Source organism: Centroberyx gerrardi, chromosome 4, assembly GCF_048128805.1.
Source record: "Centroberyx gerrardi isolate f3 chromosome 4, fCenGer3.hap1.cur.20231027, whole genome shotgun sequence".
NCBI classification, from domain to species: domain Eukaryota; kingdom Metazoa; phylum Chordata; class Actinopteri; order Beryciformes; family Berycidae; genus Centroberyx; species Centroberyx gerrardi.
Window position 1 is genome coordinate 30,058,165 of NC_136000.1, and position 25,233 is coordinate 30,083,397.

Sequence of the window (25,233 nt, forward strand, 5' to 3'; positions counted from 1 at the left end):
AAAAAGAGTAGAAAAATCGTATCACTGTGTTCTTCATAAACCCGGTTGACGTCCAAGAACCAGAATAAATCCTGCTTCGACACAAACCGGAAGATACACAGCACCTTAATCACTCAAAGGGGGCATTTCACTCGATTTCTTTCCAAAATGAAAACCAAATTCATCAACGGGGTTTCTTCGTCTCCCTCCATGTCGCTGGGGCTGCTGGTCACCGAGAACGCCTTGCAGGTCCAGCCCAACACCGAGGAGGACTGCAAGGACCTGACCCGCCCCGACCAGCCCGACCTGGACACCAAGCGAAAGGCCTATCTGTGGTGCAGGGAGTTCCTGCACGGCGCCTGGAAGACGGTGTCCGAGGACCACTTCCACATCACCATCATAAGGTACAGGCTCGTGCTCATCGTACTGTCATGAGACGTTGAAGGGGATCTGCTTGCTAGGCCTCATGTGGTGTGGGGTGCTATATGCAGATATTAACCCCACAGTATGGTCTAGGTGTTCTTATTTATATGTTGTCTATCCAGTTTCATGTATTTCACGGTCAAAAATGTCAGAAAATGTGGTCTTTAAGAAGCAGAATCTCCCAGGAGACGTGTTTTTACATTGGGTTGCTGCTGTTATTATTCTTCTTCTCCACCCTACTGGATAAACAGCACAAAGTGTACATATAGGCCTAGGTAAAGCTACCATACCTGTACTTCTGTGAGGGAATAGGGGAATCATGGGCGTCAGCTGGGTTTGGCAAGATGCGGCAGTAGCCATACATCAAGCCTAAGTGAGTCCCCATCAGATTTTGTAGTTTTTCGCATCATATTAAATGGCAAAGATCAAGCGAAAATCCCCAGAATTCATGACAGCAAAGTCTGACTGCAGAATAATGTTCATTTCTAAGCCACAAATCTTTCTAGCAATGGCATTGGTTTGAAACCGCAATGTAAAAATGTCATTACAAAGTGTAAATAATATAATTTGGATGGAGAGCTTGTGAAGCTGTGATGGTCAAGCCGTCACATTTGTGATTACTACAGCAGAATAAAATGCAGCTAATATTCGCGATTCATTTTTCTGCCCCACGATACGCATTGTCACAGCGATATATTGAATTTAAATATATCGTTCCATCCTTAATCATTGGAACATTTAGGATCAATGCTCCCTCTAAATTGATAGTTTGAGGACCTAGACTTATCACATTGACCAAATATTATCTCATCAGTCCCAAAATCTAACAAATATCAATCTTGTTTTGCTGACAAATTATATTAGATGTAGCGACTTCGCCATACCTCAGAGTTTTTAGTGGACCGACGCGCCTGTTAAAGGAATGATTCCGTCTCATATCTCTTTCTGGCCTTTGCAGGGGTGGTCTGAGCAACAAGCTCTTCCTGTGCAGCCTCCCCGACAGCCTGGACAGTGTTGGGGATGAACCCAGGAGCGTCCTGCTGCGCCTCTATGGGGCCATCCTACAGGTGGGACGCAAATCTCTCGACACTACACCATAACAAACAGAGGCCGCACCACTATACACACACCGAAAAGTCACGAGTCAAGCAAACGCCTCTAGGCTGTGTTGTCATGTCCGGAAAGCAAATTTCCCCCTTGCTAAAGCAATGTGTAAGCAAGTATATTGAAGTGCTTAGTCAGTATTAAGATTCAGCAGCTTTTAATGGAGGAAACAGTGCTGCAGGAATCTAAAAATCAAACATTGATTGTCCTGTTAACTAAATCTATGACGATGTTTGGAATGTCCACCATATCACAATGATGAGTCATGTATCTGGGGTGAAAGTTCACTTTAGTATGCAACAACAAAAAACAAACAAATGTAACTGTGATGTGACAGTGCCACCACCACAGATTGTTGTGTGTGTGCGTGAGTGTTGTGTGCGTGCAGATCATATGCTTATGTGAGTGTATGCCTGCATGTATTGCCTTTACGTGTGTGTGCGTGTGTATGCGTGCGCGCATGTTCGCCATTGTTGTGCGCGGTGATGTACCCCCATGGCTGTACATGCATGTGTTCTTTGCCGTAGGCTTCCCAAAGGAGCGTGCCTTGAGCACTCTTGTTCCCAGGTGAACCCACCAAACAAACACGGTACAGTATGAGATCTCTGAAATCTCAGCCTACTACAAAGACGTAAACACACACTCATGTAGCAGAACCCCCGGCCGTCCCGCTGGGAAGACACAGTATGGAGGGGGGAGAAAAAAAAAGTGCTATAACACCTCTCCTGTCTGTCTGTTTTTTCTCTGTCTAAATCCTTGGCTTGTGATTCTTCCGAGAGTCCGAGAACGAAATGTGCAGGAATTCTGCTCGCTCAGCTGGAAACGCCAAAACAACAACCCGAAACAGTCATTGCGTCCGCGCCGTTCGGCTTCTTGTTGCTCCACAGTGTGCACATAAGAGGGGAGATAATGTATTTTTGTGTGCATAGTTAACACCCAGTGATAGAAGCGTTTTTATCTCCCAAGATGACGTGGCTCGTGTGTCCAGAGTTCATGATCCCAGCCACCCAGGGCCAGACGCATTCGGCATTGTAGCTAATGTAACCGAACTGCTCCAAAGGTAGCAGCTTTAGTCACCGTCCGAAACCGCAGCGGATTGATTTCACTCTCACAAAATATCGAAGGACTTCAAAACATTTTCACAAGACTTGCGAAAACAACACATTCTAATCGTCCGATAGCAAGAATGCTGGCATTTCAGTTTGAGCCGTTTTTTTTAGCATGTACTGTCTGTTTGTCCCACTGTGAAGCAGAGGTGGGGGCTCAAGTCACATGACTTGGACTCAAGCCAGACTCAAGTCACAATTTTAACTGCTTGAGACTTGACTTGGTTCTGGTGACTTGGGACTTGAATTTGACTTGTTCTTTGATGACTTGAAAAGGTTTCTAAAGTCTTGACAAAAGATCTTGTGTTTGTGTAAATGATTTAGATTTAAAGTGATGAGATTTGTTCCAGCAGACGACTGAATTTAGATTCTGTTTTCTGAAATCTAATGGAATGATTGAGTTTATTGAAGCTGAAACTGATTATAGAAATCCTGGTTCAAACCATATTGCATTGAAAAGTCCTTGATATTTAGTTTTCTTTAAGATATTAAATTGATACTGGACTCTTGACTTGGTGTTCTACATTTAGACTTGAGACTTGACATTAATGACATGGACTTGACTTTGACTTGACTTAGTAATCTACATTTAGACTTGGGACTTGACTTGACTTGGTAATCTACATTTAGACTTGGGACTTGACTTGACTTGGTAATCTACATTTAGACTTGGGACTTGACTTGAGACTTGACATTAATGACATGGACTTGACATGAACTTGACTTGGTAATCTACATTTAGACTTGAGTCTTGACTTGAGACTTGTGCCTCAAGACTTGAGACTGACTTGGGACTTGAGCAAAGTCGACTTGGTCACACCTCTGCTGTGAAGTGATAAACAAGAGTAAGAAAATCCCCAAAAAGCCAAAACAAAGACCCAAATATGGGCAGTCTATTATTCTCGACCCTAGGTCGGTCCACCGGATCGGTTAACGCTTACCCCATTCTTTGCCTTTTAAAAATTGTCATTTGCGGCCATTAAGTGATTCATTTTCATGTACGCATTAACCGCCGGTCTAATGTGTCCTACATTAAGTATTAACTGAAGTCTGTGTAATTGCTAATGGATGTATAACTCGGTTAGCTTTTATTGCTAGGGATGTCTGAGAGAGCAAAAGCACTGTGTCCTTCACCAAGGTAACTGCAGCCATCTCCGTCAGGCCAGAGCAGCCGCGCAGGAATTAATGATGTCTAATCAAAAAGCTAATATGATTAAGGAAGCTAGAGATGGTTATTGTCAAAGGGAGTTTGTCCTCAGTGACTAATGATTAAACGAACCCTAAAACATGCTGGAGACAATGTTTCTCAGCAATGAAGATATGCGAGTAGCGAGTTGGATAGTGAGCAGATGCACCAAATACATACGTTCGTCTTTTTTCCCTGCTAAAATATGTACACCTGATGAACCGCTAACGAGAGGAGTATAAATAGCCTCAAGCCCGCTTTGCCTCACCCATCTGTAAAAAAAAAGAAAAAAAAAAAGAGTTTCAAGTTTGAATTTTGAGCTGTGCAATGTCTCATAGACATCCTGAGGATAGGAAATATGTTTATCTCTCTCCTCCTCAGAAATAATACCTGCTATCTCTGCACTATCTGCCTTTTTTTCTCTGCTCTTCCCTCTCTTTCTGACTGTTGCGTCATGCAGGTAGTCGGGGGGCCTCTGCACTGTCATGTCCTAAAGACTTGGTGTGTGTTTGAACTCATACTGTACTGTCTGCACAGCGGGCATGGTTAGGTTTGTGATGTAACGGTCTTGGACGACTTCACGTGTATTCATGGATAGTTCTTTCCTTTTTCTTTTGTTGATAGATGTCCTGTAATAAAGGGGATTCCCGACAGTCAAACAAAGAAAATCACTTCCAAGTAAGTAACTGATGGGGCCACCGTGTGTTTCTCTGCACCAGATCCACCCAGCTGTTTCAGTCCACACAACACTCACCATCTCATGTTTCAGGTGCCCCCGATGTCTGAAAATGTTCTTTTTTTCCCCTTCACTAATAAGTCTCTTGTTTCTCATGTTGAGCTCTCTGTCCATATGGTTTTCATTATGATCTGGCCAAGTCGTGTGAACTCCTGAGGCAGCAGTCACTTCAGGGGAATCGCTGGGATTGGCTGAACCTTCATCCCCATCTGGGGTTTTGAACTCCAGTTCAGAATTGATTTAACGCCTGTCTCCACCTTCCAACTTCTGCCACAGCGGAATTGTGTAATGATTGAGTTGGGAAATACTACAGTCATTTATATAATTCAGTGGAGGTAGCTAATTCAGCAAACAAACCTGACTAAAGTACTCTGATTCTGATAAAATGAGCCTGTCTGGCTGACTTGAACCCATCTGAATTGTCCAAAATGGGGAAATCTTGGAGACAGGCTTGTTCAAAAGCATCAAAATGATCTGAAAAAGATCTGTGAACCAATTCGAAGCAACGCCTGAAGTGTTTATTCATGTTTAATATGTTCAGAGAGTCACTGTAAACCTCACACCCAGTGACTTAGAAATCCCTTTACCCTCCATCCCATCATGTGATCACGACCCTTTACCCCGTACAATGCGAGGGTGACTCACCGATCCCCGTCATGTGACCGAGGTGAGGTCATCACTCAGCTATTGTTATCATTCTGGCACTCAAGCATGACGTTAGTCCAGAGCACTGACTTGGCATCAGCTTCCGTTCCCTAAATCCAACAGTTTATCTAGTAGTGAGGGTAGTGCAGAACTGATCCCATGCCTGTCTTAGGGTAACCTGGCCTCAATCCACCTCCTTAAACAATGATGTCTGGTCATGGTAAATCCTATTTGGAACTAATCCCTCAATTTAACGTGACATTGACCTGACTGTCTGCTGTCCACTGTTTCACTTCAGTTTTAACAGTACCTGTTTGCAGCCTATACAGGTGTCCTTATCACATTTGTCCTTAGAAATGGGTTCACTTCTGAGGATGGATGAGTGGAACAAGGGCATCAGACCGGTTCCGTTTGGTTCAGAAGTCGAATGTGGCATGTGGCAAGACAGTCTAATATAATCTACCCCTTATGGGCTTATTGACACACATAACAGAATAGATAAGTATTGAGGACAAAGCAGCAGCAGCAGCTGGCGGGCAGTTCACGGTGCACCTGCTGCATCATTCCAAGGCCAGTCACTAAATATCTCAGAACAGCAATGGTGATATGAGACTCAAAAAGATGCAATGTGGTCACAGATCCTAGATCAGCCCTCGGATTGGTACTCTCTGCTATTCTTGTTTTGATGGTGCTATGTGTAGCATTTTTAAACATCAATATATCATTGTAAAATTAATAGTGCTACCTTGGTACAATAACCGTAAACAAATGAGAACATGGTGGAGACGATTGGTAGCCTCTGAGTGGTATTGTTAGAGCTAGTGTTTCTCAAAATGAAGACTACATTTCCCATAAACCCCATTGCTTCCTGTACCCCCTCCCCCTCCCTGAAGAGGATCACTCCTTTCACCATGTGACATTGGCAGAAACTCACAGAAAACTAATAGAAAACTTTAGCTCCGTGGAACCTCAAATAGGATACTCTTCTTCCTCTAAAAGAGGAAGTATCTGTTTCCTGTGAAAAAACGTTGCATTAGAGGAAGCAGGTGCCTATTAGGAATGTTGAAACTCTTCTGTGTCTGAATGGTGAGCTGGTTCCACAGCTATTACTTGTTGATAATTAACTTTTAAATGGCTGGAAGACTTGGTCTGGGAGAGTGAGCCAAATCAAACAAACCGCCAAACGAACCCTGGTATTTAAAGTAGGTCGTCGGAAATGAAACCGGGGGGGGGGGGGGGGGGGTTAGTGGAGGACTGCCAGTCAATATGTGCATGGGATGCTGTCACAGTCTGCATACAGTAACTCAAGGTGATGACTGGCACAGTCTATTCATCTAACTCATCTAGAACTGCCATTGTCTATGACCAGAGTATACATAATGGAGCTTAGTGTAACATCTAATGCCCAAAAGAGAAGTCTAGGACAGGAGTAGAATTGTTTTTAGCTTTTCAATTTATTTTCAACATTATGCCAATGAATTGCAGTTGAGAAGTAGCCATGTGGCTAACTCTGGCACATTCACAGGCCCACTGAACGTTGTCCCTGTAAAAGTAAACGTAATTGAGTAACACTATTGGCATGCACCCAATTTATCAATGCTGCGAAGGCTGAATTGAAAGTGCCACGCTCCACGAAAGCACAGTCAACATTGTTATCGCTGGCACAGTTCTGAACCGAGATAACAGGTTACCGCACTGCCACTGGTATATTCTGCAACATCTGTCTTCAAGCCCCCAGACTACACCGCGTTTGTTAAGATTAGCACTATAATAGAGATCATGTAGCAGCAGAATCCCTGCCTTGATACTTTGCTCTGATCCTTTATCGTCGACTTGGCACATCTGATATGTAGGTTAGTTTATGCTTCCATAGGCTCTGAATGTAGGTTAGTCCACAGTTGCACTTTCTGTGCCAGTGCAATTACCGTAATAAAGATGACGTACTCGCTGACTCGCGTCAATATTATTAAAGGCGTGATGCATCCTATAAGCTGGTCACCCCATGGGGTTTTGTATCTACTCTCTGCTTCGCACACAGGCCTGCAGTCTGGCAGTATGTGTGTCAAGATGATTACGGTAATGGGGATCACTCATAGTGGGGATTTGAAACAGCATGTGATCAGCACTCTGCAGATAAAGTATTACATAACATGGGTGTGTATTCTCTGAGCATATACCACATGAATTAAACGGGATGTGCCGCAGAGGTCGACTTCTCATATGCTCAACATGTTCATGCTCTTTATATATTTTTTGCACTTTGCCCTTGTATTTTAAATGTTTCTAGTGCATAGTTAGATAGTGATATATGACTCTGCTGTGTGGTTATTTGCCTTAATTTTTTCCTTAAATAAAAATGTAACTTGACTTGATTCAGATGATTAATCTACTGGATAGATCTTTATGTATGTTAATCTGGTGAGGCACACATAATCCTGAAACTGGTGACTCCTGCAGGCAAAGATGTGCTCATTGATTTCCTGGACAAGTTCAAGGTGTTCAAGTTCAAAATGGAATGTGAAACTGGAATTTGATCTCAAATGACGAAGCCTTCATTCTCAGTAGTGTGTCAATACAGTGTAAAGTTGTTCCTTACTATGTTTCACAAATGCTGCCGTTGCATTTCGGTGCACCTTGCTGGTCGACTGCTGTTTCAACTGTGAGCGTTTTGTGACAGTCCATTTACTGGTGATAGATGGTGCCTCCAAATAATTAAGAAGTTTGGTGACCTGCCTGGAGAAAAAAAAGGTCAAATAAAAAAAATACCAGTCTATAATATCTCCTAAGGCGAGAGATCCATATTGAGTTTCTCTGTAGGTGGCGCAGTATAGTTTATTTTTCAGAAATATGCTCATAGCACGTTTCCGAATAACGTGCAGCATCTAGGAGGCCACAAGCCGGGCAGTATTGTTTCCTTTGAGCTGGCTTCCTGCTGGACGGCTCGCATGAAGCGCATTCCCTGGCTCATAGCCAAAGAGTCCAGATCCAACTCTCTCTCCAACAATCTATCTGAGTGTTATTTACTCTAGTTAAGGTAGGAATATGGCCTACAGTAACGTATGCCTAGGTTACTGGAGCGCAATGTTTTTTTATCACAGCTATTTAGACAGCTATGTATTCCACACTAGAGTAATTTAGAGCCGGACGATATCTAGAGCAGAATTCTCTCTCTCTCTCTCTCTCTCTCTCTATATATATATAATATAATGCGGTAATGCGCAGATTGCAGCATTACCTGGAAAGGTAACTAAGTGAAATATTAAGACTCTGTTGCTGGGTTGTAGACCTGTAGAAGCATTCAGAATTTTTGAATCCAAATACTTGCAGGACTTGGAAAATGCCCTTAATTTGAAGTTTGTCTGACTAGTAAGCTAATTTAAGAATCATCTGTTTGATAACCTTAAACGATATGGACTTGAATCTCATAATGATCGTCACCTGACTGCCATTTAATTAATATGACAGCTTAGGTGTATAAATTTGTCAGGACTAGAGTTAATTCACTTTCAATTCAATTAATTCAGGAAGTAGATGGAAATTCAATCACTGAAAGTCTTTTGCTGCGAAATAGGTTCTTAAAACCAGTCAATGAAGAAATGATTGAGGATGAAGGCTCTGTCGTTTCAATTTATATTTTCAGTAGAGCACACACTGAAAGGGAACAACAGTGCATTTGTGGCGATCATATACAGATCTAATTAATGAACCTTAACACAGATAGAGCATAGTCTATCTAGCCATATATAGCTTTTGGCCTGTGTTCTGTCAAAGATAATCCCTCCTGCCACATTACATGTCAATCTCACTTTTTCCCGTTGTGAGAGACTGTTTTTTTCCAGTTGTGCGAACATTTCTCCAAGGCAGAAATAATCTCATTGGCTGAGTTAAACTTCAATGGGCGGAGCAAAAGAACCACAGTTTTCCAGAACTCAAGTTAGCTAACTGGCAAACTTGAATGGCAAAGAAGAAATTCTGGTCAAAATATATGAATAAAATATAAATGGCAAAGACAAAGATCAGCAGGCTAGGTTGCTAGCTAACCTAGATAGTTATAAGTGTGTTTGGCTAGTTTGAACTTGGAAACTAGCTAGTTAACCTAGATAACTTAGTTTGGCTAGATTGCATTTTTTTCCAGTTAGTAGCAACAGCGCTGTGGTTCTTTAGCTCCGCCCACTGAGGTTTAACTCAACCAATGAGATTATTTCTCCCTCCAGAAGAAATATTTGTAGAACTAAAACTCCAATGTGCGTTTCGGTTGCCCACAGAATAAGCCTGCTATATAATGAGTCGCGGACCTGTTGGCCTCATTAGCCTTGTTCCGCTAATTAGTTCACGATCCCAGTCCTCTCTGCTAATGACCTCCAGCCCATTTGGTACGAAGCCCAGTCCTCTGTCTTCCCAACACAACAGAACCAAGTAAAATCAAGCTAGTATAGAAATCAGTAGAGCTGTAGAGTAACTTTTCCGCCAGGCTCCTGGTCACACGATTGTGTCGGTGGGAGAGAGGGTTTAATTTTCCCCAGTAACCTTGGGCCCCTGTTGAGCTCTAGGCTTTGTCCATGTATGTATGTGTGTGTCCCACTCTAAGATAAAGGGAGAAATACAAAGCTGTCTTCTCCGCTTCGGCAGCTACAACAGTGACTGGTGCGCTCAGTGGGCCAACTTGGCCCGGAGTTTACAATCCACCTCTTGTCTTGTCCTCACCGCTCCCGACGGGCGAACCCAACTAACCCTAACCACAGCATTTCTCCTTGTTCTTCCTCCTTCACCCTTCCCCCCTTGTCTGGGTTTCCACTTAGAATGAATGTGGCTGACAAAGAGAATGTCTTCATCCGTGGCTGTCAATCCAAATCTCACTCCCACCTTCCATGTTTTCAGACATCGCTACCAGTAAAACCTTTTTTGTCTCATTTCTCATGCTGTTCCCATTGCAGTTTACAGCACTGGTGGTGGACTGCAGATGTAAATGTTGTTGTACTGTGAAGGTTTTTAACTCTGTGCGTGTGTGTGTGTGTGTGTGTTTTCAGGGGGCAGAGGCCATGGTGCTGGAGAGTGTGATGTTTGCCATCTTGGCGGAGAGGGAGTTAGGACCTAAACTTTATGGCATTTTCCCTCAGGGCCGACTGGAGCAGTATGTCCCTGTAAGTGACCATGTTGTTTTTCTAGCTGCTGTTTGTGTCTACATGTGTATGTGTTTGTGAATGTTTACTTGTATTATTACATTTGATCAATATACACTACCAGGCAAAAGTTTGGACACACCACATTTTTCTTTATTTTTACTATTTTCCACATTGTAGAATAATAGTAAAGACATCAAAACTATGAAATAACACAAATGGAATTATGCAGCGACCAAAAACATATTAAACAAATCAAAATCTTATATTTTAGATTCTTTAAAGTAGCCGCCCTTTGCTTTGATGGAAAGGCAAAGGCTTTGGAAAGAAATTCATACATAGGCATCAACTTCACTATTTATATTTGTCTAAGAAACACATTTCAAGCATTTGAGCAGAAGCCTTTAGATCAAAATGGCTTTAAGAGAATGAAAAACGTAGTACATTCAATCAGGTGAGTCCAAACCTTTGACTTGTAGTGTGTATATGAACTGAATTTAAGATTGGAGGACTTTTTAGCTCGTCCTCGCTATGAAAAAAGGCTCATTTTAAGGTTAGGAGTTAGCCTTAGGGTTAGAATTAGGGTTAAGGTAAGGTTAGGGCAAAGGTTAAGGTTGGGCATGTAGCGGCAAGGGTTAAAGTTTAGCATCAGGCGCTTGGGAACAAATGATACAGTGCAATTTGTGTGCACGATGTTCTGTTCAATGATGCACGATTGATTGATGTTCAGAGGAAATTAATAAACCATAAAACATCTGCTCTCCTGTAGCGAAACAGTAATGTGTTACGCAATTCATTTTACACACAGAAGATAAGAACATTATCTGGCTATTTGGATATAACAGGACTCAGTCAGAATGGAATGTCTCTCGTAGCAGTTAAACTGGTTTTTAAGCCCGTCCATTTTTTTAAACCCAGAGATCTTTGTTTTTTTTAAAATGCGGAATGAGTTTTGTTTTTAATACAAAAGGTTCTGAACATATTATTTTGACCTGAGCTGACTACATGTAAGCTAACAGCATTAAACTGTGAGTGTATTCCAGAAGGCAAGCAAATTCATATTAGCTCATTTGAACATGGACATATACAGTATACAGTACATGTATTATTTAGAAATTGTTTATGGAGGAGGTGATCAGATATATTTGCAGGGTCTTAATCAGAACATCATCCTAGACCAGTTTCAAAAGACTCGAAAACAAACTCCTTTAATTTAGGAGTTCATAAACTTCTTCAGCTTTTTACCCAAATTTAAGCAATTCAGTCTGTTCTCAGAAACTAGGCTCATTAAAACATGTACTCTTGTTATGTGGGGATGGGATGCTCTTCTCTGTTGCAGCCCCACTTTGTGATTTAGGCTTATAAGCCGGGTGTATTTTTACATAAAAATCTTGCCTAGTGCAGCTTTAAAAAAATACAATCTCATAGAAATCAGTGGTTCTGAATGAAACAAATCACCTGTTCTATTAATCTGTTAAAACGACAGAGCCGTAAACTGGACACCTGCGAGTTAAGTGACCTCAGCATCTCAGCGGAGGTCGCAGAGAAGATGGCCAAGTTTCATGGTATGAGGATGCCCTTCAATAAGGAACCAAAATGGCTGTTTGGAACCATGGACAAGTAAGTCTTTTAAACTTTTTCTTTTTGTTTCCTTTCTTCTTCTTCTTCTTCTTCTTCTTCTTCTTCTTCTTCTAATTTTCTAGAAAAGTAAAGAGAAAGAAAAGAGAAAATACTATATACACACAATCTGTAATTAATTCTTATGGCAGACGGTAAGAAAGACCTTCTGAAACATTCGGTGGAGCATGGAGGCAAGATGAGGCGTTCACTGGCTGCCAGGTTAATAACTTAAGGCCTTCTATCAGTATTTGAATCCTCAGTTAACACATAATGGCAATGTTTACTTGTTATTGTCAAATAAAGAGGTCGAGGTTACCCCATCATAATCCATTTCCGTTTAAATTGCGTTAAAGTCTATATTGTTGGATGTTTACAAGGCTTACATTGCACAATGTCTGTCAACAGGCTGTGATAAAGTTCCTGGTCCCCTTCCTCTGACCTTCCCTGTAGGAACCCAAACACTAGTTTACAAGTGGCCTGTGTCCGGTTTGCAAGATTACCAATGTTAGTCAATTGTCTGGCTTGACATTTTTATTGGAGAGTTTTGTAAAGTTTAATGTTAGAACAGGATGAAGCACAGAAACATAAAAGGTAACATTAGCTTGTCGGACCTTAGGCTGGGATTCTAGTAGTGATTTTAGTGACAGAATTTAGATAATCCAATTAGATTAGATGAAAGCTTAATGGGTTGTTAAAGCAGTAAACAATAGGTTACAGTAAAGAAAAAATAAGATTCAAGTAAGAATAGCAATAGGGCAATATCAAACCTAATAAATGACAATTACAATAGTAGAATGTAATGAATAGAGATATAATTGTCAAAAGATCTAGCTGTATACGATATATAACAAATGAGAACATGAGAATTGGAATTAAAAAGGTTTTGAACAAGGAAATCATGTATTTTTCACTGCTGTGGTATTGCGTTACATCGAGTTGAGTTAACATAGCTAGCTAGCAAGCGCTAATTAGGTAGCATTAATAAAAAATAAACACAAAAAACTCAAAGTGATTCAGAGCTCACCAAATACGATCCTTGGAGAACGGTTCCTTGGGGTCTGAAGTCACTTTCTGTTTATTTTTGACTAATGCTATTAGAGCTTGCTAGCTAGCTGTGTTAATTCATCAAATCAATATCAAAGCAGCAAAAACTACATGATTTCTCTCAAAACTTTGTACTTGGACCACTACGTAGCATTCAGAGCCTGTCACACCATCCACAACCAGAGTCAACCAAGTTGTTTGCAGTGTGAACACAGTGTTTCTCACAACTAGGACAGGAAACTATTTTGTCAACAAGAGTGGCTGGTAAATACCAAAACTCACGTGCTTTCACCATATTATTTACCATTTTATATAGGTGGTGATGATATTTTTTTTACCTGTCAAAGTGGCTGGTGCAGAAGGCAAAGTTTTGCAACCACAGCCAATTTGGTAAATGTGGTGATGGTGTTAATTTCTCACCCTGCCCACTGTACATTTCCTGAGTGCTCCTTGTCTCCATGTGATGATTTGTCCTCCAAGTCCAGTATAGCAGGAAGTTCAAGTTGACCAACAACTCTTATCTGAGAGACATGTAGGTCAGAGGAGAGATTACCTGTTTCACCTGTTTTATGACTCACAGTTACTTTTATCTCTGATATTGCTTCCGTTCCACTGATAAAACCTTCTTTGGCCATCTTGTAAATCCCGAAAACTGTGCTAATTCTATGAATCATACCATTTGCCATGACCTTGTGAATGGTGATGTATCCAAATGACGTTTGTCATAACCTTGTGATCGATGATGCATCCTGAGTTTAGTGGACTAGACCGTTTGTAAAGACCTCTTGGTTTATCAGTGTCTGTGACTGGGCCAAGAGATTTGAGTAAGCTCAAACCGCCCTATACTGTAAACTCAGCTCAGGCTATATGGTCATACTGATGTTGTCAAAATCTTTAAATGTGACATATATGATATTAATAGTGATAATGATACTACTACTACTACTGCCTCTACTGCAACTACTACTACTACTACTACTGCCGCCACTGTCACTACTACTAGTACTATTATTACTACAACTCCTACAAGTACTACTATTACTATTACTACTAGTGCTACAACTACTACTGTTATTACCACAAACACTACTACTACTACTACTACTACTACTATAATTACTACTACTATTAATATTACTACTAGTATTACAACTACCACTATTATTACTACTATTATTAATTGTAATTGTAATATATATGTATACTGTACATAGTCGAAATAATGTGCATCTAGAAGTGGAAAGACAAATTTCCATTCCCTTGTGTGATTGACAATAAAGAAATCATCTTTTTTGTCATGTCATGAGTACAAGTCCGGCCTTTATTAAGCTCTTTATTCTGCACAAAGCGCATAAACTGCCTCTCTTACTTTTATTCTTAGTGAGTCAGGATGACATTAAAGTTTCTTGAGAGCACTCTTTCCTCTCACATGCATATCAGTCAACATGATTTTGATGTATTTCAGTCACTTTGCGATATCAAATGAAGCAGAAATGTCTTAGAAATGAATCTTTGAGAGAAGTAGAGGGGTAACTGTGTGACTGTAACACTCTCACCAGGTACCTGAGCCAAGTCATGAGGTTGAACTTCACCAGAGAGTCCCACCTGCGTCGGTTCAACCGCCTGCTCAGCTACAACCTGCCTCAAGAGATGGATATGCTTAAGTATGCAAACACACACGCACGCAAATATACTGCATACAGAGTCAACAAACACTCAACACATGCATGGAAAGTTTCTACTCGTGGTGTTATGTAACCAATGTCTAGGTCCTATGATGTTGTTTACCTCAGAAAGTAGATTATCTAACAATAATAATTCCTTTCCAGTCAAGGCCTGTTTTGTGTTAGTGCCAGATCAACTGGCGAGCCAAAGGGCTGAGATCACATTCAAACAAACCACTAATTAATATCACGAGAACTGGTTATGCTAGCATTTTAAACAGTGACGGTTCATTTATGTATGGAAATGCTTGCTGTCTGTATGCGTCCAGAAAGGCAAAGAGGGTCTTGCAGCTAGTCAGCTAGTAAAGTGAGAAAAGGTTGATTTAATAATAGGCATGGGCCAATATTTGATAATACTGAATATCCGTGGTATCGAATATCGTGTGTTATGTTGCTTAGGTCATCAATTGGGCAAACTTTTAACTTATGAAGCTATAAGGATAGTAAGGATAATAATAAGGATAGTAAAGAAAAATCATAGTTGTAGTGAAAAATGTATCATTTTATTTCAAGTGGGTTCACTTTGCCACAATCAGCCCATATTCCTGGAAATGGCAGAAATTAGCAAATTACACCAAATGGCCATTGTTTTTGCTTGAATACTAAGTAATCATTATTATTATTATTATTATTATTATGAATTGCCTAGACATTTGATATAATTTAGAAGAAATAAAATAAAATAAAAAAATAAAAACCTTACTTAGTGCCCCTTTAATCATGTAAAACATGCAAACCTGGTGACGATTTCTCAGCTGCCAATCTTTCCCACTTCCACATGACCCAGACTGTCAGGTAAATGGATCAAGCCTCATGTTTGTTCCAGCTCCTCTTTTCGTTTTAAGCTGAATTAATCCAGGCCTGGCTTTGTGCTTTACCAGACACAAACCAAAACAACCACCATCTGTTACCTTTGGAGACCTTTTGCTTGCATCACCGACACATTTTTTAGTCTTTGTATATTCAGTTTTGCAGTGTTGTCACCTTGGCGAACATAGAACCTAGACATAGGTTCAGCTTCCTTGGTAATATTCAGAATATTTTGTTCATTCATATTTACAGGGATGAAGTTCTTGAGCTATAATCCAGGACACATGAAACCCCGCTGATTGAGTTCATTTTTCCTGAGCTGTAAATCTTCCTGTGTATCTGCAGGTCTCTGCTGGAGTCCACCCACTCCCCTGTCGTGTTCTGCCACAATGACTGTCAAGAAGGTAAAACAACCCCTTATGCTGTACATTTGCTTGTCACTTTAGTGACTTAAATGTCTTTTTATGTACTTTCTTTTATTTACTCCAACTGTGTGTTGTTTTCAGGCAATGTCCTACTGCTGAAGGGCCGCCAGAGCTCAGACAGACAGAAGCTGATGCTCATTGACTTTGAATACAGCAGCTACAATTACAGGTAAGTTAGCAGCATGCGGTTATTGTAACAGCTGTAACACAACTTACTACCACACCACATCTCTGATAAAGTATATTGAAGACCTTCCATATAGCTAACTCTGTTGCTAATTGTACAGTTTGTTATATTGTTAACAATTTAAGTTTTTGCATGTGATATTTCAGAGACGCGTTTTTAGCCCCATTGACTTACACTAGCATTGTTAACAAAACAATTTTTGGTTGGAGTCTGGTTCGAGGTTTTGCTCTTTGAATCAACTGAAAGGACACCAGCTTGTGATAAATCAGAGAGGCTTCTTAAAAGTCTGACCGATCCCTTTAAGTGCCAAATTTGCTCTGACCAATATCTTCAGAATTTGCGTAGGATGGGTCTGAGTGGTTTTCTTTGCACTGATTTTGGAGCATCAGCAGAGAACCAAAATCAGATGTTTTTAATTTCTCTGGAACAGCAGTGGCCAAGGAGCCGCTTTATGGCAAAATTACTTACAACAGTGATACAATGAATGCAAACTAAGCGCGTAATTTTGCCACAGTAGGGGCATACAATTCCAGGTGCATGGACAACATACTACTACATAGTCCAGCTGGCCTCTAAATCACACCCAATCATAAATCTCACACCTTTTAAAGTCACACTAGGGGCAATGTGGTACAGCGGTGCATTTTGTTTCCATTTTTGTTTCCTTTTCCTAAGACACCGTGGTTGTGTCCCGGTGGCTGGAATTAGAAGCGTCAAATGACATGTCAGTTATCACTACCAGTGCATGTGGGCCTTAATTGACCTTATTCACACGGCGGCCATATTGAACACTTGGGGTGGGAAACTCTACCCGGAAGTTTGGCATATATACAAAAGTAGCATTACTTAAACACATAAGTGAGGACAAAATACAGATAACTGTTACCAAATTAGCTAGAAACCTCGAACAACAACCAGAACGACTTTTATCAGGAAAGTTAGCTAGCTTACTAGCAAGTTAGTAAGCTACTAGCTGCTATGTAGGCTAGCAATAATGGACTAAATATATTAAAATGTAAACATATGCCTCTGGATTCTTGAGCTCCATTCATTTCAAATATGTTTTTCAGTGGGGAATCTGTGAAATGATAAATATTATATGATGTATCTTGGTACACAACAGTAGGACAGAGCTGGGCTGCACTTTGTTCTTCCAGGTAGAGTTTCCCACCCCGAGTGTTCAAAATGGCCACCATGTGAATAAGGTCAATTGTGTGAGTTTGTCGCAGGGTGTGAGGTTAGGGCAGCCCCATTATATCACCAGTAAACAGTAGGGGTATTTTTTAGCACCTTGATTATCCACATTTCCCCATTAGCTTGCATTACACGTTTGATATCATCAGAAACCCTGGAATCTCTGCTTCATTTACAAGTACAAGTGAGTTTAAAGTTGAGTTTAGTGGGTAAAAAAAAAACACAATACGCCACAAGTGTGTGAATAAAACGCCCTCTGCAGACTGCGCTAACCAGAGGCCTTGCTTACGTCAGGGGGGTTTAAATCCGCCTCGGCTGCCTCTGCTGTGTCACCCTCGCTTCGTCTTCCACATTTCATCTGCTCATCTAAGCATCCCAGCGGAGTGGACCGGTGGACCGCAGCCAGTTCTTTTTCCTCCCATCTAATCTTGGCTCTGCACTCCGGGGGAAGAAGAAGGAAGGGGGGGGGGGGGGCAAATAGCGAGCCAACTCGTGAGAGAAAGAGAGAGAGACAGAGGGAGTAACCTAGATATTGAGATAGCGAGGAAGCAAAACAAGAGGAAAAAGGCTGGAGCTTGGCTTGTGGCTGTCCTCCATCCATATTCCCTCTGGCATCTATAATTCACAACCGCCTTCCCTCTGATGAAATATTCACTGCAGCTGTTATGTAACCGTGATTTGGCAGGCCAGCGGGAGCAGACAGGATAGAAGCAATGGAAATGTTATTTATGGACAAGGTGCTCCAGTACATTGTCCATACAGTCCTGTACATTGTTCATAGTCTCTAGCCAAAGATACCAGGAATGGAATGATATAGATCGAATAGAATAGAATAGAATAGAAAAAAAATGGATGGAACCTTATTGCACAGCTAGAAATGCAAAATCGCCTCTGTTGAGTGAAAACCAGTAATTCCAGTTTTGGTGATTTTCAGGTTTCAACTTCCATTGAAGGATTACATGCTCCTCTATGGGTTGAAAAATCTACAACCTTTGGGTGTATGAAACCTTTTTAAAACCAATTAGATAAACTCAAAAATGCATCGTCATCAAGCTGAAAACAAAACTGTTTTTCTTAGTTCCTGATACAAGGTTTTCACCTGACAACAGCAAAACATTGTCTGCACTCTACTAGTCCACTGCTTTACTACCCGTACCTCTGAGTGCATGTTAGTCATTGTCTTCAAGTGTGTGTGTGTGTGTGTGTGTTTTTGTGTGTGTGTGTCTGTGAATTCCTGAGTGGCTCATTTATGGGAAACAGCGTAGTTCACACTGGCCTTGGTTCACAGTCGATTCCCCTGCAGGGCAGCTCCCCCTGACAAAGCACTCTCTCTCTCTCTCTCGCTCTCTCTCACACACACACACACACACTCTTCCAGGCCCCCTCCTTTTCCCCTCAGCCTTAGTCTCTTAGCATGTCCCCTTTAAGTCTCCTCACATGTTACACGGCAAACACATGTTCCTCTGTGTACAAATGACATACTACCCGCACACACACCCAACATGTGAACATGGGTACAGTAATGCATGTATAGGCACAGCACACACACACAAGCAAGGATGCACACATTTATACACACAGATTTTCTCTCTTTTTCTCATTGTCTGACATGAAATAGATGTGGAGACAGAGCCAGATGAGACCAGTTCATTGCATCAGTTAGGGCTCCTAGGCTACAGGCCTGGCAGGTGTGGGAGGCTTTGTGTTGGAAAGGTTTCCCAGCTACATGATAATACCGCGGGAGTCATCGTGCAAGTGTGCATTTAGAGCATTTGCATTTGCTTTGGTGCGAATCAGTTACTTTGCTGCATTTACGCATCGGTTCAATTACGTTTCACACAGCAAAATTTCATAAAAACGAACCGTAATTCATCAGCTAAAACCACGTGGGAGCAGTCATTTCCTTCATTGGTCATAAATTTGGTGCAGGACTTTCTTCCAGGGCGAAACTTGTTCTTAATCCATAATTCACAGCATGCTCATCCCATAATGCATCCTGCTTCCTGTAGTCCGGTGGGATCACTCTGAACAAAGCTGTGAGAAACCTGCGTCAACAAGGTTTCATGTTCTCATATAGACAAACAACCCAACTACTAAGTAGGACAGCACACCAGGGTTTGAAATAACAGCTCTAAACCAACTAGGTGTGAAAACACTCCCAACACACACGTGCACATACCTATAGCTATGTTTCCATTCAGGTTTTGTGCAAATTCTAACCGAATTTTTGAAAAGTTAACAAACTTAAAATGCAAATCAGGTGCGTTTCCATTAACGGCTTTAAAGTGAATAAGTAGGTTTGCGTGTGCGGGGTGAGACAAGATCACAAATCTCCCGAATAAAAAATGGAGAGAGAGGCTTTCCAAGAGTTACTTGCCATCAAAGTAATAATTATTTTGTCATGTAATCTACTGGTGGCTGTATTTTTTCCTTCCTGGCGGCGAAATTTTTGCGATACTCTGGGATTTTTTTTTTTTTATTTGGTGTTTCCATTCAGCTTATTCCCATTCGAAACTTCAGCCTTCACATAAAATGGCTTGATGGAAACATCACTAGTGTCCATGTGGAGCTTTGGGGACAGGACAGCATAGATACACACCGAGAGGCAGGGCACAGTAAAGCCTAGGTCACACCACCAGACTGTAGAAAGATGGCTGTCACACACATGAAGACGAGGGATCACACACTATCCGATTCTGTCATTCCAAAATCATCCAGAACAATTCACTGTTACAAAGTAGGTGTATCGTTGTTTGTTGGTACAAAAGCTACAGAATTTTGTATGAGACTGCTTTACTTTATCTAGAGTGGAGCATGTGGAGTTGGGAATCTTGCTGATATAAACTACGTGGGTGGACGTTGCTGTTAAAAGTGACTTGTCTTCCGGTTAATTTTCTTTTTCTTCCCCCTGTATCTAAACTCCAATTGGCTGTTGCCAGTGTCACTCTCAGATTAGAGTCTTTGCGAGTCTTGAATTGCTTCACACTACACGAGCCCAACCAGACATCAAATCTTGTGGTGCTCCATCCTCCAGTCTTGAACCTGTTCACACTGCAGGATAATCAGCGTTAAAATCATCTAGTGTGACCTAGTGTTAAGTAATCAACGGAGTAAAAACAGGAAAACCATGCCAGCAGCGTACACACCCCTCCCCACCTTGTAAATGCCCATTCAAACCACAGATTTATAGATCATAGATCAAACAAATCTCTATTTTTGATGTTTGCCATGTCGACATTCACATATGAGTCTGTACTCTACAAGTAACAAGTACTGAATCTACACAGTAGCATTTTCTCTCTACTTGTTAGTTGCCTGTACACACTCACATACACACCCACAGTTTCTTTTTTCTGTGTTCTTAAGTCACACATACAGCACACAAAGGCATTTTATATCCTTTATCTCATTCACATAATTCCTATCTTCCCAGACACAGTGAGTTATGTAACATAAACCCCAACAGATGCCACTGACAAACAGATAGCTTTACCTGTCTTGGTGTTGATGGTTGATTTTTTCATTTATAGTTTCTCTCTCTCTCTTTTGTATCTTACAGGGGATTTGACATTGGCAACCATTTCTGTGAATGGATGTATGACTACAGCTGTGACAAGTTCCCCTTCTTCAAGGTTGATGCTCAGAACTACCCTTCCAAGGCTCAGCAGGTGTGTATGGAGGGAAGGCTTATGTCTCTGTCCTGACAGTAAATGACAATAATAAATGGACAGTTTGCCTGCACTGTTTTCACCGGAACTTCATGGTGGACCGTGTTCAGATTTATTTTGTCATATTGCCAATCCTCCTTCTCACTGCTAGAAACAGTAGTCAACTCATAACTATTTGCCAGTGTGCCAAAAAGTTACTGTTACACTGTTTCTTATGTAACAAATTAAAAAATAATAAAATTACTACTACTAGTAGTAGTATTATAATTTTAGAATTTATTTTTAGAATTGACTTTGTATTATTTTTATTTGATTTTTTATATTTTTATTATACATTTATATTATTATAATTATTTATTATTAGTAGTGGTAGTAGTAGCAGTATATGTATTATTTATTTTTAATTACATTTTTTATATTATTTTATTCTACTTTTTGATTTTATTTTTTAGTCTGCTATTATTATTATCATTATTATTAATTCGAGAAAACTTTATTCAAGATTCAAGAAAACTTTATTGTCCATTAGTGCAGGCAATAATGGAAATTTGTGTAGTAGTAATAGTAGTAGTAGCAGTAGTATAATTTTATTTTTTATTTTTACTATTATTTTATTATACTAATTACTCATAGAACATACATAGCTTGTATGTATGTAGGTATAGGCTCCTGTTAAGCCAATTACTACATTAAGAACCCAGAATGACCTTTTGCCATCTATCTACAGCTGCATTTCATTGAAAGCTACCTGAGGGAGACTGACAGAGGGTTTGACAACCTGAGTGACGAGGACCAAATGAAACTGAAGGAAGAGCTGTACGTGGAGGTCAACAGGTGAGCACTGATATAGGATATAGTGTGATGTGACATGACACGATATGAGACAGTATGGTACTTTAATAAGCCTACTACAAAACAAATTGTATGGTCTGTTTGATTTTAGGTTCTCCCTGGCATCCCATTTCTTTTGGGGCTTGTGGTCCATCATCCAGGCCAGGATCTCCACCATTGAGTTTGGATACCTGGTGAGTGCCATTGTTGGTTGTTTATACTTCGTTAGACTTAGTTAGGTTACTTGTATGCTTTTTTGTTATTTTTGATGGTTATTCTGCATGAGGGCCAAAGTAAAATATACCACACAGTTGGCTGCAGTTGACATCATTTCTGTCAATCCTTTGGTTAACTTTACCCTATGTCAATATACGGGCGGTATAAGCAATCTAAAAAGATTTTAATTTGATTTTGATATATGTTGCAGTAAGCATCAACACATCTCGCTTGGCTTGTCCATTCAGTATTATTTACATGAATGACAAATTGGTTACTGAACTACACTACCCAGCAGGCTTTTAGTTAGTGGGAATGTTCCGTCTCCTGCAAAGGGAACAAGCTATGTTAGCTAGCTAGCTAGCTACAGCTTCACAGGCTGCAGTGAAAAAATGTCGGTAGTTACTATCACGAGTCTGAGCTCATACTTTAGCAAAGTCCCAAATTGCAACTCAAGAGGTGAAAACCTAGCCATGCGCGGTAGTTCTCCATCGTTACAAAGCCTGTCCTGTACGTTTCTTCGCCCTAAAATAACAGAAACATGCAAATCGTCTAAAAGCTTATGCTACATAGTGTGCCGAGAGGTGAATCTCAACACCATTTGTTGCTTTGTTTAGTTGCAGTAACACATACTACTTTGTGGTCAATGGAAAATCATGTTAGCCACTTAGCCGCTAGTCAACTACGGGAAGGCTTCAGCCTACACTTGTTGTTGAAAGTTGCGATGGTCAGTCTTGTCCTGTAAGATGATGCAATGTCAATATTTACTGTGTCAACGTTAAGAACAGGTCAGAGCAGGTTAGGTCAAACTGCCATACCAGCCTGGCAAGATATCAGGGAGCTAAATAGAGGAAGGTTGGCTGTTTCCATCACAGCTGCCACCACTTGTTGTACAGGTTACCAATGTTCCGGAAGATTGTAAGCCCATTAGAAGCAGAGATAAACTTTTGTTACAATATCATTAGACAAGCATCATAAAATGACATTCAATATGTCATTAACTATGCAGTTCCACCATAAAGTGTTCGTCCTCCTAAATGTCTATGTTTATTGTATCACGCTCAGTAATTATCAGTCACTCACAGTGTGCTTATTATGCGCTTATGATGCCTAATGAGCACTGCGAGCATTAGCAAATATTGGTAGTAGTTGGTCTTTTTTATTAATTCCATTGTTTAAACATGGTTCTTTTTAATATTTTTTAAAAGCAAAGTGGCTTAAAGACAGAATGAATATTGATCTCAAATACATACATACTACATACTTTCATTTTAGACGTGTCACCACCTAAAACTCTAACTTAAACTTGCTGTGCCATTATTTTTACTCTTGAATGTATTTGTATATGCGGTTTTGCACATATGTACATGTATGAGACTCATATATATTGAATTGTATTCTAGGATTACGCTCTGGCCAGATTTGATGCCTACTTCCAGCAGAAGAAAATTTGGGGTGTCTAATGGAGGAAGATGCAAAGACCTGGACTGACAACACATTCAGCCAGTCGGCGAGAAGAAGAAGAGATAGATTGAGAAGAGTCCACAACCATGCTTTACTTAGACTCCCCTGCAGTGGGAGGATTTGCTGGCTAGTGTTTGTGTTGTGTTGACCAAAGCCCAAACTGGATCTTCTGGCTAGGTGCTTAAAGTACGCCCCACAATCCATTGCAGCTCAGAGTTTACATTGCGTAGCTCCCAGAGGGCCAACAAAAAAAACAAACGAAACATCGACTAACCTTCATCACTGGTCAGAACTGCTCTCTGCTTCTGCCTTGTTAAAACTATATCACTAACACGGGGGTGAAGCTGTTGAGCTGGAGAGTGGGTTTCAGTTACAGGTAGATTCCCATTTGGAAATGTTAACATTGCATCAATGTATATCGATCTATCATTCCCATATGGAAATGTGCTGTGGGGAAAGAACCAAAATGTGAACGTCTCTTGGTAGAGCCTTGCTTTCTGAAGCAGCCAATAGCTAACTACATATATTATATATAGATCTCAATGTGCCAGTAACCTGGCCCTATCTGTTACTGAAGGGCTGACTTGTTGGCTGCCCTTGTCACCAAACAGGGTGCAATCATGACTGCACTTGTCTACACTTCTACACACACTTTTACACACTTCAGTTATTCATTGGATTTTCTTTTGGTTGCTTCTATTTACATACTCATCAGGCCAGGGCAAATGAAAGTTTACTGTATTTCATATGCTTTCAAATATTTGAACAATTGAGGTGTGCTTGCTTGTCTGGGCGGTTGGTTAAACTCCACCAAATCAAGCTGACATCAAGTTTTAAGTGTTTCAGTTGTCAGTAATCCGCATAAACCAGGTCTTATACTGGTTCTTTCTGACTTCCCAGCTAATGCAGCTGCTTTATGCTCTTGTTCTGATCAACTGTGACTCTTGTTGGACGACCTGTTTACGCTTTAAGACATTCTCAACCGTCCTGTGAATATTCTGTGATCTGGGGTAGCTTCAGGCAGCGCCCTTATGGTGCGCTTATATCATTAATATGGAACATTGTACCATGACAACAAGTGGAGCCACGTAACCGTGTGGTTTATACATCGGTTAGCTCCAGCCACGTTATTTGTTTCAGCCTTTCATCAGCTTTATGAGGGTGGGAAGTACATCTAACCAGGCTAGTGGTAACAAGGGAGCTAATTAACCATCTTTATAGCTTTCACTTGTTTTTTTTCCACTCTTATGAATACTGCATTGAAGAAAAATTCATACAGTACACAATGCAATGGTAATAACCATATGGAAACCGTAATATCCTCAAGGATGTTCCTTACTGTGGTAATGGATTCTTTGGTGATGCCACTGGTACTTTGGCGCGAGTGCCTTCTACCAAGTTGCCTCATCATTGTACCCATAATCCAGAATAATGAAACACTTGGGTATTATCACTCAAGTATAACCTGAAACACACAGCTACCGCACCATACAATACAGCTGAATTTTGACTGTGACAGATTGTGAAAATGACTTTGAATGAGTTGTCACTGGACAGCTGTATAGTAACTCTGTTAAAGGGGCATTAAGAAATTGATGGCTTTTATCAACCTCTATCAGTCACAATGGAATTGTAGCATCATCGACAGATGGCACAAGTTACGGTGGCCTGTAATATATACGGTGGCCAGAAATATAAGACTCACAATAGAATGAGTGAGCTTGCGAATTAGAGCAGAGATCCAACAGAAA

General features: G+C 40.7%; 1 protein-coding gene across 3 annotated transcripts; it reads left to right on the forward strand.

Moving 5' to 3' along the window:
• Positions 1 to 24,765, forward strand: chka (choline kinase alpha). 3 transcript variants are annotated; one of them, XM_071905411.2, is made up of 12 exons: positions 1 to 383; positions 1,361 to 1,469; positions 4,423 to 4,476; positions 10,207 to 10,320; positions 11,786 to 11,919; positions 14,523 to 14,627; positions 15,843 to 15,901; positions 16,004 to 16,091; positions 20,863 to 20,971; positions 21,699 to 21,805; positions 21,915 to 21,996; positions 23,422 to 24,765. In XM_071905411.2, exons 1-12 carry the CDS (start codon positions 148 to 150, stop codon positions 23,479 to 23,481), a joined length of 1,257 nt encoding a protein of 418 aa, XP_071761512.1. In that variant the 5' UTR covers positions 1 to 147; the 3' UTR covers positions 23,482 to 24,765. The 3 variants fall into 3 exon arrangements, with proteins under 3 accessions (XP_071761512.1, XP_078139269.1, XP_078139270.1); XM_078283143.1 differs by lacking the exon at positions 4,423 to 4,476; XM_078283144.1 differs by lacking the exons at positions 1 to 383; positions 1,361 to 1,469 and adding an exon at positions 3,840 to 3,982 and having other exon boundaries at positions 4,180 to 4,476.
• Positions 24,766 to 25,233: the final 468 nt, after the last annotated feature.